Here is a 14,677-nt window from a genome sequence, read left to right as displayed (position 1 = left end):
TGTTGAATTCGGCGCATGTGACAAATTAAATTTGATTTGATTTGAATCCACCAATGTAATGTAAGTTTAATATCGGAAAAACTGTTATAGTGGAGAGCACCTGGTGACTAGCTCAGCCTGTTATAGTGGAGAGCACCTGGTGACTGGTGACTAGCTCAGCCTGCTATAGTGGAGAGCACCTGGTGACTAGCTCAGCCTGTTATATTGGAGAGCACCTGGTGACTGGTGACTAGCTCAGCCTGCTGTAGTGGAGAGCACCTGGTGACTGGTGACTAGCTCAGCCTGCTATAGTGGAGAGCACCTGGTGCCTGGTGACTAGCTCAGCCTGCTATAGTGGAGAGCACCTGGTGACTGGCTCAGCCTGCTATAGTGGAGAGCACCTGGTGACTGGTGACTAGCTCAGCCTGCTATAGTGGAGAGCACCTGGTGACTGGTGACTAGCTCAGCCTGCTATAGTGGAGAGCACCTGGTGACTGGTGACTAGCTCAGCCTGTTATAGTGGAGAGCACCTGGTGACTGGTGACTAGCTCAGCCTGTTATAGTGGAGAGCACCTGGTGACTAGCTCAGCCTGTTATAGTGGAGAGCACCTGGTGACTAGCTCAGCCTGCTATAGTGGAGAGCACCTGGTGACTAGCTCAGCCTGTTATAGTGTAGAACACCTGGTGACTAGCTCAGCCTGTTATAGTGGAGAGCACCTGGTGACTGGTGACTAGCTCAGCCTGCTATAGTGGAGAGCACCTGGTGACTAGCTCAGCCTGCTATAGTGGAGAGCACCTGGTGACTAGCTCAGCCTGTTATAGTGGAGAGCACCTGGTGACTAGCTCAGCCTGTTATAGTGGAGAGCACCTGGTGACTAGCTCAGCCTGTTATAGTGGAGAGCACCTGGTGACTAGCTCAGCCTGTTATAGTGGAGAGCACCTGGTGACTAGCTCAGCCTGTTATAGTGGAGAGCACCTGGTGACTAGCTCAGCCTGTTATAGTGGAGAGCACCTGGTGACTAGCTCAGCCTGTTATAGTGGAGAGCACCTGGTGACTAGCTCAGCCTGTTATAGTGGAGAGCACCTGGTGACTAGCTCAGCCTGTTATAGTGGAGAACACCTGGTGACTAGCTCAGCCTGTTATAGTGGAGAGCACCTGGTGACTGGTGACTAGCTCAGCCTGTTATAGTGGAGAACACCTGGTGACTAGCTCAGCCTGTTATAGTGGAGAGCACCTGGTGACTGGTGACTAGCTCAGCCTGCTATAGTGGAGAGCACCTGGTGACTAGCTCAGCCTGTTATAGTGGAGAGCACCTGGTGACTAGCTCAGCCTGTTATAGTGGAGAACACCTGGTGACTAGCTCAGCCTGTTATAGTAGAGAGCACCTGGTGACTGGTGACTAGCTCAGCCTGTTATAGTGGAGAACACCTGGTGACTAGCTCAGCCTGTTATAGTGGAGAGCACCTGGTGACTGGTGACTAGCTCAGCCTGCTATAGTGGAGAGCACCTGGTGACTAGCTCAGCCTGCTATAGTGGAGAGCACCTGGTGACTAGCTCAGCCTGTTATAGTGGAGAACACCTCGTGACTAGCTCAGCCTGTTATAGTGGAGAGCACCTGGTGACTGGTGACTAGCTCAGCCTGTTATAGTGGAGAACACCTGGTGACTAGCTCAGCCTGTTATAGTGGAGAGCACCTGGTGACTAGCTCAGCCTGTTATAGTGGAGAGCACCTGGTGACTAGCTCAGCCTGTTATAGTGGAGAGCACCTGGTGACTAGCTCAGCCTGTTATAGTGAAGAGCACCTGGTGACTAGCTCAGCCTGTTATAGTGGAGAGCACCTGGTGACTAGCTCAGCCTGTTATAGTGGAGAACACCTGGTGACTAGCTCAGCCTGTTATAGTGGAGAGCACCTGGTGACTGGTGACTAGCTCAGCCTGTTATAGTGGAGAACACCTGGTGACTAGCTCAGCCTGTTATAGTGGAGAGCACCTGGTGACTGGTGACTAGCTCAGCCTGCTATAGTGGAGAGCACCTGGTAACTAGCTCAGCCTGTTATAGTGGAGAGCACCTGGTGACTGGTGACTAGCTCAGCCTGTTATAGTGGAGAACACCTGGTGACTAGCTCAGCCTGTTATAGTGGAGAGCACCTGGTGACTAGCTCAGCCTGTTATAGTGGAGAGCACCTGGTGACTAGCTCAGCCTGTTATAGTGGAGAGCACCTGGTGACTAGCTCAGCCTGTTATAGTGGAGAACACCTGGTGACTAGCTCAGCCTGTTATAGTGGAGAGCACCTGGTGACTAGCTCAGCCTGTTATAGTGGAGAACACCTGGTGACTAGCTCAGCCTGTTATAGTGGAGAGCACCTGGTGACTGGTGACTAGCTCAGCCTGCTATAGTGGAGAACACCTGGTGACTAGCTCAGCCTGCTATAGTGGAGAGCACCTGGTGACTGGCTCAGCCTGCTATAGTGGAGAGCACCTGGTGACTAGCTCAGCCTGCTATAGTGGAGAGCACCTGGTGACTAGCTCAGCCTGTTATAGTGGAGAGCACTTGGTGACTGGTGACTAGCTCAGCCTGCTATAGTGGAGAGCACTTGGTGACTAGCTCAGCCTGTTATAGTGGAGAGCACTTGGTGACTGGTGACTAGCTCAGCCTGCTATAGTGGAGAGCACCTGGTGACTAGCTCAGCCTGCTATAGTGGAGAGCACCTGGTGACTAGCTCAGCCTGCTATAGTGGAGAGCACCTGGTGACTAGCTCAGCCTGCTATAGTGGAGAGCACCTGGTGACTAGCTCAGCCTGCTATAGTGGAGAGCACCTGGTGACTAGCTCAGCTTGCTATAGTGGAGAGCACCTGGTGACTGGTGACTAGCTCAGCCTGTTATAGTGGAGAGCACCTGGTGACTAGCTCAGCCTGTTATAGTGGAGAGCACCTGGTGACTGGTGACTAGCTCAGCCTGTTATAGTGGAGAGCACCTGGTGACTGGTGACTAGCTCAGCCTGTTATAGTGGAGAGCACCTGGTGACTAGCTCAGCCTGTTATAGTGGAGAGCACCTGGTGACTAGCTCAGCCTGTTGTAGTGGAGAGCACCTGGTGACTAGCTCAGCCTGTTATAGTGGAGAGCACCTGGTGACTGGTGACTAGCTCAGCCTGTTATAGTGGAGAGCACCTGGTGACTAGCTCAGCCTGTTATAGTGGAGAGCACCTGGTGACTAGCTCAGCCTGTTATAGTGGAGAACACCTGGTGACTAGCTCGGCCTGTTATAGTGGAGAACACTTGGTGACTGGTGACTAGCTCAGCCTGCTATAGTGGAGAACACCTGGTGACTGGTGACTAGCTCAGCCTGCTGTAGTGGAGAGCACCTGGTGACTAGCTCAGCCTGTTATAGTGGAGAGCACCTGGTGACTAGTGACTAGATCAGCCTGTTATAGTGGAGAGCACCTGGTGACTAGCTCAGCCTGTTATAGTGGAGAGCACCTGGTGACTGGTGACTAGCTCAGCCTGCTGTAGTGGAGAGCACCTGGTGACTGGTGACTAGCTCAGCCTGTTATAGTGGAGAGCACCTGGTGACTGGTGACTAGCTCAGCCTGCTATAGTGGAGAGCACCTGGTGACTAGCTCAGCCTGTTATAGTGGAGAGCACCTGGTGACTAGCTCAGCCTGTTATAGTGGAGAGCACCTGGTGACTAGCTCAGCCTGTTATAGTGGAGAGCACCTGGTGACTAGCTCAGCCTGTTATAGTGGAGAACACCTGGTGACTAGCTCAGCCTGCTATAGTGGAGAGCACCTGGTGACTGGTGACTAGCTCAGCCTGTTATAGTGGAGAACACCTGGTGACTGGTGACTAGCTCAGCCTGCTATAGTGGAGAGCACCTGGTGACTAGCTCAGCCTGCTATAGTGGAGAGCACCTGGTGACTAGCTCAGCCTGTTATAGTGGAGAGCACCTGGTGACTAGCTCAGCCTGTTATAGTGGAGAGCACCTGGTGACTGGTGACTAGCTCAGCCTGTTATAGTGGAGAGCACCTGGTGACTAGCTCAGCCTGTTATAGTGGTGAGCACCTGGTGACTAGCTCAGCCTGTTATAGTGGAGAGCACCTGGTGACTGGTGACTAGCTCAGCCTGTTATAGTGGAGAGCACCTGGTGACTAGCTCAGCCTGTTATAGTGGTGAGCACCTGGTGACTAGCTCAGCCTGTTATAGTGGTGAGCACCTGGTGACTAGCTCAGCCTGTTATAGTGGAGAGCACCTGGTGACTAGCTCAGCCTGTTATAGTGGAGAGCACCTGGTGACTAGCTCAGCCTGTTATAGTGGTGAGCACCTGGTGACTAGCTCAGCCTGTTATAGTGGAGAGCACCTGGTGACTAGCTCAGCCTGTTATAGTGGAGAGCACCTGGTGACTAGCTCAGCCTGTTATAGTGGAGAGCACCTGGTGACTAGCTCAGCCTGTTATAGTGGAGAGCACCTGGTGACTAGCTCAGCCTGTTATAGTGGAGAGCACCTGGTGACTAGCTCAGCCTGTTATAGTGAAGAGCACCTGGTGACTAGCTCAGCCTGTTATAGTGGAGAGCACCTGGTGACTAGCTCAGCCTGTTATAGTGGAGAACACCTGGTGACTAGCTCAGCCTGTTATAGTGGAGAGCACCTGGTGACTGGTGACTAGCTCAGCCTGTTATAGTGGAGAACACCTGGTGACTAGCTCAGCCTGTTATAGTGGAGAGCACCTGGTGACTGGTGACTAGCTCAGCCTGCTATAGTGGAGAGCACCTGGTAACTAGCTCAGCCTGTTATAGTGGAGAGCACCTGGTGACTGGTGACTAGCTCAGCCTGTTATAGTGGAGAACACCTGGTGACTAGCTCAGCCTGTTATAGTGGAGAGCACCTGGTGACTAGCTCAGCCTGTTATAGTGGAGAGCACCTGGTGACTAGCTCAGCCTGTTATAGTGGAGAGCACCTGGTGACTAGCTCAGCCTGTTATAGTGGAGAGCACCTGGTGACTAGCTCAGCCTGTTATAGTGGAGAGCACCTGGTGACTGGTGACTAGCTCAGCCTGCTATAGTGGAGAACACCTGGTGACTAGCTCAGCCTGCTATAGTGGAGAGCACCTGGTGACTGGCTCAGCCTGCTATAGTGGAGAGCACCTGGTGACTAGCTCAGCCTGCTATAGTGGAGAGCACCTGGTGACTAGCTCAGCCTGTTATAGTGGAGAGCACTTGGTGACTGGTGACTAGCTCAGCCTGCTATAGTGGAGAGCACCTGGTGACTAGCTCAGCCTGTTATAGTGGAGAGCACCTGGTGACTAGCTCAGCCTGTTATAGTGGAGAGCACCTGGTGACTAGCTCAGCCTGTTATAGTGGAGAGCACCTGGTGACTAGCTCAGCCTGTTATAGTGGAGAACACCTGGTGACTAGCTCAGCCTGTTATAGTGGAGAGCACCTGGTGACTGGTGACTAGCTCAGCCTGCTATAGTGGAGAACACCTGGTGACTAGCTCAGCCTGCTATAGTGGAGAGCACCTGGTGACTGGCTCAGCCTGCTATAGTGGAGAGCACCTGGTGACTAGCTCAGCCTGCTATAGTGGAGAGCACCTGGTGACTAGCTCAGCCTGTTATAGTGGAGAGCACTTGGTGACTGGTGACTAGCTCAGCCTGCTATAGTGGAGAGCACTTGGTGACTAGCTCAGCCTGTTATAGTGGAGAGCACTTGGTGACTGGTGACTAGCTCAGCCTGCTATAGTGGAGAGCACCTGGTGACTAGCTCAGCCTGCTATAGTGGAGAGCACCTGGTGACTAGCTCAGCCTGCTATAGTGGAGAGCACCTGGTGACTAGCTCAGCCTGCTATAGTGGAGAGCACCTGGTGACTAGCTCAGCCTGCTATAGTGGAGAGCACCTGGTGACTAGCTCAGCTTGCTATAGTGGAGAGCACCTGGTGACTGGTGACTAGCTCAGCCTGTTATAGTGGAGAGCACCTGGTGACTAGCTCAGCCTGTTATAGTGGAGAGCACCTGGTGACTGGTGACTAGCTCAGCCTGTTATAGTGGAGAGCACCTGGTGACTGGTGACTAGCTCAGCCTGTTATAGTGGAGAGCACCTGGTGACTAGCTCAGCCTGTTATAGTGGAGAGCACCTGGTGACTAGCTCAGCCTGTTGTAGTGGAGAGCACCTGGTGACTAGCTCAGCCTGTTATAGTGGAGAGCACCTGGTGACTGGTGACTAGCTCAGCCTGTTATAGTGGAGAGCACCTGGTGACTAGCTCAGCCTGTTATAGTGGAGAGCACCTGGTGACTAGCTCAGCCTGTTATAGTGGAGAACACCTGGTGACTAGCTCGGCCTGTTATAGTGGAGAACACTTGGTGACTGGTGACTAGCTCAGCCTGCTATAGTGGAGAACACCTGGTGACTGGTGACTAGCTCAGCCTGCTGTAGTGGAGAGCACCTGGTGACTAGCTCAGCCTGTTATAGTGGAGAGCACCTGGTGACTAGTGACTAGCTCAGCCTGTTATAGTGGAGAGCACCTGGTGACTAGCTCAGCCTGTTATAGTGGAGAGCACCTGGTGACTGGTGACTAGCTCAGCCTGCTGTAGTGGAGAGCACCTGGTGACTGGTGACTAGCTCAGCCTGCTATAGTGGAGAGCACCTGGTGACTGGTGACTAGCTCAGCCTGTTATAGTGGAGAGCACCTGGTGACTGGTGACTAGCTCAGCCTGCTATAGTGGAGAGCACCTGGTGACTAGCTCAGCCTGTTATAGTGGAGAGCACCTGGTGACTAGCTCAGCCTGTTATAGTGGAGAGCACCTGGTGACTAGCTCAGCCTGTTATAGTGGAGAGCACCTGGTGACTAGCTCAGCCTGTTATAGTGGAGAACACCTGGTGACTAGCTCAGCCTGCTATAGTGGAGAGCACCTGGTGACTGGTGACTAGCTCAGCCTGTTATAGTGGAGAACACCTGGTGACTGGTGACTAGCTCAGCCTGCTATAGTGGAGAGCACCTGGTGACTAGCTCAGCCTGCTATAGTGGAGAGCACCTGGTGACTAGCTCAGCCTGTTATAGTGGAGAGCACCTGGTGACTAGCTCAGCCTGTTATAGTGGAGAGCACCTGGTGACTGGTGACTAGCTCAGCCTGTTATAGTGGAGAGCACCTGGTGACTAGCTCAGCCTGTTATAGTGGTGAGCACCTGGTGACTAGCTCAGCCTGTTATAGTGGAGAGCACCTGGTGACTGGTGACTAGCTCAGCCTGTTATAGTGGAGAGCACCTGGTGACTAGCTCAGCCTGTTATAGTGGTGAGCACCTGGTGACTAGCTCAGCCTGTTATAGTGGTGAGCACCTGGTGACTAGCTCAGCCTGTTATAGTGGAGAGCACCTGGTGACTAGCTCAGCCTGTTATAGTGGAGAGCACCTGGTGACTAGCTCAGCCTGTTATAGTGGTGAGCACCTGGTGACTAGCTCAGCCTGTTATAGTGGAGAGCACCTGGTGACTAGCTCAGCCTGTTATAGTGGAGAGCACCTGGTGACTAGCTCAGCCTGTTATAGTGGAGAGCACCTGGTGACTAGCTCAGCCTGTTATAGTGGAGAGCACCTGGTGACTGGTGACTAGCTCAGCCTGTTATAGTGGTGAGCACCTGGTGACTAGCTCAGCCTGTTATAGTGGAGAGCACCTGGTGACTAGCTCAGCCTGTTATAGTGGAGAGCACCTGGTGACTAGCTCAGCCTGTTATAGTGGAGAGCACCTGGTGACTAGCTCAGCCTGTTATAGTGGAGAGCACCTGGTGACTAGCTCAGCCTGTTATAGTGGAGAGCACCTGGTGACTGGTGACTAGCTCAGCCTGTTATAGTGGTGAGCACCTGGTGACTAGCTCAGCCTGTTATAGTGGAGAGCACCTGGTGACTAGCTCAGCCTGTTATAGTGGAGAGCACCTGGTGACTAGCTCAGCCTGTTATAGTGGAGAGCACCTGGTGACTAGCTCAGCCTGTTATAGTGGAGAGCACCTGGTGACTAGCTCAGCCTGCTATAGTGGTGAGCACCTGGTGACTAGCTCAGCCTGTTATAGTGGAGAGCACCTGGTGACTGGTGACTAGCTCAGCCTGTTATAGTGGTGAGCACCTGGTGACTAGCTCAGCCTGTTATAGTGGTGAGCACCTGGTGACTAGCTCAGCCTGTTATAGTGGAGAGCACCTGGTGACTAGCTCAGCCTGTTATAGTGGAGAGCACCTGGTGACTGGTGACTAGCTCAGCCTGTTATAGTGGTGAGCACCTGGTGACTAGCTCAGCCTGTTATAGTGGAGAGCACCTGGTGACTAGCTCAGCCTGTTATAGTGGAGAGCACCTGGTGACTAGCTCAGCCTGTTATAGTGGAGAGCACCTGGTGACTAGCTCAGCCTGTTATAGTGGAGAGCACCTGGTGACTAGCTCAGCCTGTTATAGTGGAGAGCACCTGGTGACTAGCTCAGCCTGTTATAGTGGAGAGCACCTGGTGACTAGCTCAGCCTGTTATAGTGGAGAGCACCTGGTGACTAGCTCAGCCTGTTATAGTGGAGAGCACCTGGTGACTAGCTCAGCCTGTTATAGTGGAGAGCACCTGGTGACTAGCTCAGCCTGTTATAGTGGAGAGCACCTGGTGACTAGCTCAGCCTGTTATAGTGGAGAGCACCTGGTGACTAGCTCAGCCTGTTATAGTGGAGAGCACCTGGTGACTAGCTCAGCCTGTTATAGTGGAGAGCACCTGGTGACTAGCTCAGCCTGTTATAGTGGAGAGCACCTGGTGACTAGCTCAGCCTGTTATAGTGGAGAGCACCTGGTGACTAGCTCAGCCTGTTATAGTGGAGAACACCTGGTGACTGGTGACTAGCTCAGCCTGTTATAGTGGAGAACACCTGGTGACTAGCTCAGCCTGTTATAGTGGAGAGCACCTGGTGACTGGTGACTAGCTCAGCCTGTTATAGTGGAGAGCACCTGGTGACTGGTGACTAGCTCAGCCTGTTATAGTGGTGAGCACCTGGTGACTAGCTCAGCCTGTTATAGTGGAGAGCACCTGGTGACTAGCTCAGCCTGTTATAGTGGAGAGCACCTGGTGACTAGCTCAGCCTGTTATAGTGGAGAGCACCTGGTGACTAGCTCAGCCTGTTATAGTGGAGAGCACCTGGTGACTAGCTCAGCCTGTTATAGTGGAGAACACCTGGTGACTGGTGACTAGCTCAGCCTGTTATAGTGGAGAACACCTGGTGACTAGCTCAGCCTGTTATAGTGGAGAGCACCTGGTGACTGGTGACTAGCTCAGCCTGTTATAGTGGAGAGCACCTGGTGACTGGTGACTAGCTCAGCCTGTTATAGTGGTGAGCACCTGGTGACTAGCTCAGCCTGTTATAGTGGAGAGCACCTGGTGACTAGCTCAGCCTGTTATAGTGGAGAGCACCTGGTGACTAGCTCAGCCTGTTATAGTGGAGAGCACCTGGTGACTAGCTCAGCCTGTTATAGTGGAGAGCACCTGGTGACTAGCTCAGCCTGTTATAGTGGAGAGCACCTGGTGACTAGCTCAGCCTGTTATAGTGGAGAGCACCTGGTGACTAGCTCAGCCTGTTATAGTGGAGAGCACCTGGTGACTAGCTCAGCCTGTTATAGTGGAGAGCACCTGGTGACTAGCTCAGCCTGTTATAGTGGAGAGCACCTGGTGACTGGTGACTAGCTCAGCCTGTTATAGTGGTGAGCACCTGGTGACTAGCTCAGCCTGTTATAGTGGTGAGCACCTGGTGACTAGCTCAGCCTGTTATAGTGGAGAGCACCTGGTGACTAGCTCAGCCTGTTATAGTGGAGAGCACCTGGTGACTGGTGACTAGCTCAGCCTGTTATAGTGGTGAGCACCTGGTGACTAGCTCAGCCTGTTATAGTGGAGAGCACCTGGTGACTAGCTCAGCCTGTTATAGTGGAGAGCACCTGGTGACTAGCTCAGCCTGTTATAGTGGAGAGCACCTGGTGACTAGCTCAGCCTGTTATAGTGGAGAGCACCTGGTGACTAGCTCAGCCTGTTATAGTGGAGAGCACCTGGTGACTAGCTCAGCCTGTTATAGTGGAGAGCACCTGGTGACTAGCTCAGCCTGTTATAGTGGAGAGCACCTGGTGACTAGCTCAGCCTGTTATAGTGGAGAGCACCTGGTGACTAGCTCAGCCTGTTATAGTGGAGAGCACCTGGTGACTAGCTCAGCCTGTTATAGTGGAGAGCACCTGGTGACTAGCTCAGCCTGTTATAGTGGAGAGCACCTGGTGACTAGCTCAGCCTGTTATAGTGGAGAGCACCTGGTGACTAGCTCAGCCTGTTATAGTGGAGAACACCTGGTGACTGGTGACTAGCTCAGCCTGTTATAGTGGAGAACACCTGGTGACTAGCTCAGCCTGTTATAGTGGAGAGCACCTGGTGACTGGTGACTAGCTCAGCCTGTTATAGTGGAGAGCACCTGGTGACTGGTGACTAGCTCAGCCTGTTATAGTGGTGAGCACCTGGTGACTAGCTCAGCCTGTTATAGTGGAGAGCACCTGGTGACTAGCTCAGCCTGTTATAGTGGAGAGCACCTGGTGACTAGCTCAGCCTGTTATAGTGGAGAGCACCTGGTGACTAGCTCAGCCTGTTATAGTGGAGAGCACCTGGTGACTAGCTCAGCCTGTTATAGTGGAGAGCACCTGGTGACTAGCTCAGCCTGTTATAGTGGAGAGCACCTGGTGACTAGCTCAGCCTGTTATAGTGGAGAGCACCTGGTGACTAGCTCAGCCTGTTATAGTGGAGAGCACCTGGTGACTAGCTCAGCCTGTTATAGTGGAGAGCACCTGGTGACTAGCTCAGCCTGTTATAGTGGAGAGCACCTGGTGACTAGCTCAGCCTGTTATAGTGGAGAGCACCTGGTGACTAGCTCAGCCTGTTATAGTGGAGAGCACCTGGTGACTAGCTCAGCCTGTTATAGTGGAGAGCACCTGGTGACTAGCTCAGCCTGTTATATCAATATCAAATCTAAATCAAATCAAATGTTATTTACAAGCCCTTAATCAACAATGCAGTTTTTAGAAAAACAATAAAAAATAATATTGAAATATAACAAGTAATTAAAGAGCAGCAGTAAAATAACAATAGCGACACTATAAACAAGGGGGCACCGGTACAGAGTCAATGTGCTGGGGCACCGGTTAGTGGAGGTAGTTGAGGTAATATGTACATGTAGGTAGAGGTGACTGGATGTATGTATGGATAATAAACAGAGTAGCAGCAGCGTCAAAATGGAGGATATGGTGGGTACAATGCAAATAGTCCAGGTAGCCATTTGATTAAGTGTTCAAGAGTCTCATGGCTTGAGGATAGAAGCTGTTAAGAAGCCTTTTGGTCCTAGATCAGTGGTTCCCAGACTGGTTATAGTCCCGAACCCCTTCAAACATTCAACCTCCAGCTGTACCCCCTCTAGCACCAGGGTCAGCACACTCTCAAATGTTGTTTTTTGACATCACTGTAAGCCTGCCACACACACACTGTCAATGTGGAGACAATATACAGGGGACACCGGTACCGAGTCAATGTGCGGGGGTACAGGTTAGTTGAAGATATATTTAATTGTTTCCCTAATAATAAACATCCATTATATTGGTGGATTCGATACTACATTTAACAGTTTTCCTGATAATAAACTTCCATTACATTGGTGTTCATGACCACAGAGAATCAATATAATTCTGTGATGTTTCTCACCTGAACTCCCCAGCTGTTTATAGAACCTGTACTCCAGGTGGAGCTGTGGGGCCCGGGACTTGATGGCCTCCTGGAAATGAGATAAACACCATGAGGGTTAGAGGTCAAACAACATGAGGAGGGTTAGAGGTCAAACAACATGATGAGGGTATGAGGTCAAACATGATGAGGGTTCGAGGTCAAACATGATGAGGGTTCGAGGTCAAACATGATGAGGGTTCGAGGTCAAACATGATGAGGGTTCGAGGTCAAACATGATGAGGGTTCGAGGTCAAACATGATGAGGGTTCGAGGTCAAACATGATGAGGGTTCGAGGTCAAACATGATGAGGGTTCGAGGTCAAACATGATGAGGGTTCGAGGTCAAACATGATGAGGGTTCGAGGTCAAACATGATGAGGGTTCGACGTCAAACATGATGATGGTTCGAGGTCAAACAATGGGGATAGCTGATAACTTCATCACAGGGAAAAAACTGTGTGAATCAATCAATCCCAATAACTCAGTTGGTGGGTGAACATGTGTCCCCGACTAAGCACGGGTGGTGGGGTTCAGGACCACAGGGGGTGGTGGGGTTCAGGACCACAGGGGGTGGTGGGGTTCAGGACCACAGGGGGTTGAGTCATTCATGACACTCCGTGCGCAAGCAAACCACAGACGAGGGGGCTTTCTGAGCAAGTTTGTGTAAAACCAAACCAACAAGCCAAACAGAAACAGATTGCATTTAAACCCACAGGATGTTCTGAACAGCTAGCCCAGAATGGACAGGGAGGCTTACAACAGCTTTAGATCTACATACATGCTGCAGGACTACAACAGCTTTAGATCTACATACATGCTGCAGGACTACAACAGCTTTAGATCTACATACATGCTGCAGGACTACAACAGCTTTAGAACTACATACATGCTGCAGTACTACAACAGCTTTAGGACTACATACATGCTGCAGGACTACAACAGCTTTAGATCTACATACATGCTGCAGGACTACAACAGCTTTAGATCTACATACATGCTGCAGTACTACAACAGCTTTAGAACTACATACATGCTGCAGGACTACAACAGCTTTAGGACTACATACATGCTGCAGGACTACAACAGCTTTAGGACTACATACATGCTGCAGGACTACAACAGCTTTAGAACTACATACATGCTGCAGGACTACAACAGCTTTAGAACTACATACATGCTGCAGGACTACAACAGCTTTAGATCTACATACATGCTGCAGGACTACAACAGCTTTAGGACTACAACAGCTTTAGGACTACATACATGCTGCAGGACTACAACAGCTTTAGAACCACAACAGCTTTAGGACTACATACATGCTGCAGGACTACAACAGCTTTAGGACTACATACATGCTGCAGTACTACAACAGCTTTAGAACCACAACAGCTTTAGGACTACATACATGCTGCAGGACTACAACAGCTTTAGGACTACATACATGCTGCAGGACTACAACAGCTTTAGATCTACATACATGCTGCAGGACTACAACAGCTTTAGGACTACAACAGCTTTAGGACTACATACATGCTGCAGGACTACAACAGCTTTAGATCTACATACATGCTGCAGTACTACAACAGCTTTAGGACTACAACAGCTTTAGATCTACATACATGCTGCAGGACTACAACAGCTTTAGGACTACAACAGCTTTAGATCTACATACATGCTGCAGGACTACAACAGCTTTAGGACTACAACAGCTTTAGATCTACATACATGCTGCAGGACTACAACAGCTTTAGGACTACATACATGCTGCAGGACTACAACAGCTTTAGAACTACAACAGCTTTAGGACTACATACATGCTGCAGGACTACAACAGCTTTAGAACTACATACATGCTGCAGGACTACAAGAGCTTTAGATCTACATACATGCTGCAGGACTACAACAGCTTTAGAACTACATACATGCTGCAGGACTACAACAGCTTTAGGACTACATACATGCTGCAGGACTACAAGAGCTTTAGATCTACATACATGCTGCAGGACTACAACAGCTTTAGAACTACATACATGCTGCAGGACTACAACAGCTTTAGGACTACATACATGCTGCAGTACTACAACAGCTTTAGAACTACAACAGCTTTAGATCTACATACATGCTGCAGTACTACAACAGCTTTATTTAACAGGAATCATAACCAGTAGTATCTGTAGTATCCACCAGGAATAAGGAATCATAACCAGTAGTATCTACTAGAGGTCGACCGATTAATCGGAATGGCCGATAAATTAGGGCCGGTTTCAAGTTTTCATAACAATTGGGAATCTGTATTTTTGGACACCGATTTGGCCATTTTTTTTACACCTTTAATCTTTATTTAACTAGGCAAGTCAGTTAAGAACACATTCTTATTTTTAATGACGGCCTAGGAACAGTGGGTTTACTGCCTCGTTCAGGGGCAGAACGACAGATTTTTACCTTGTCAGCTCGATGATTCGTTTTTGCAACCTTCTGGTTACTAGTCCAACGCTCTAACCACCTGCCTTACATTGCACTCCACGAGGAGCCTGCGTGGCAGGCTGACTACCTGTTACGCGAGGGCAGCAAGAAGGTAAGTTGCTAGCTGGCATTAAACTTATAAAAAACAAAAAATCTTCACATAATCACTAGTTAACTACACATGGTTGATATTACTAGTTTATCTAGCGTGTCCTGTGTTGCATATAATCGATGCGGTGCCTGTTAATTTTTCAGCGAATCACAGCCTACTTCGCCAAATGGGTGATGATTTAGCACTGTCGTTGCACCAAACCATAAACATCAATGCCTTTCTTAAAATCAATACACAAGTATATATTTTTAAACCGGCATATTTTGTTAATATTGCCTGCTAACATGAATTTCTTTTAACTAAGGGACATTTCGTCCCTTCTCTTGCGTTCCGTGCAAGCAGTCAGGATATATGCAGCAGTTTGGGCCGCCTGGCTCGTTCC

At 50.4% G+C, this 14,677-nt stretch overlaps 1 protein-coding gene across 7 annotated transcripts in view; it reads right to left on the bottom strand.

Moving 5' to 3' along the window:
• LOC109882229 (casein kinase I) overlaps window positions 1–14,677 on the bottom strand; it is a 79,136-nt gene that overhangs the window by 36,811 nt on the left and 27,648 nt on the right. For all 7 annotated transcript variants that reach the window (XM_031810966.1, XM_031810965.1, XM_031810964.1 and 4 more), the window contains exon 3: window positions 11,700–11,769. In XM_031810966.1, coding sequence (XP_031666826.1) covers window positions 11,700–11,769 — 70 coding nt within the window. The remainder of the gene's footprint in view (window positions 1–11,699; window positions 11,770–14,677) is intronic.

The sequence above is a fragment of the Oncorhynchus kisutch genome, linkage group LG30, assembly GCF_002021735.2.
Source record: "Oncorhynchus kisutch isolate 150728-3 linkage group LG30, Okis_V2, whole genome shotgun sequence".
NCBI lineage: Eukaryota > Metazoa > Chordata > Actinopteri > Salmoniformes > Salmonidae > Oncorhynchus > Oncorhynchus kisutch.
This window is presented reverse-complemented; position numbering and strand designations above follow the sequence as displayed.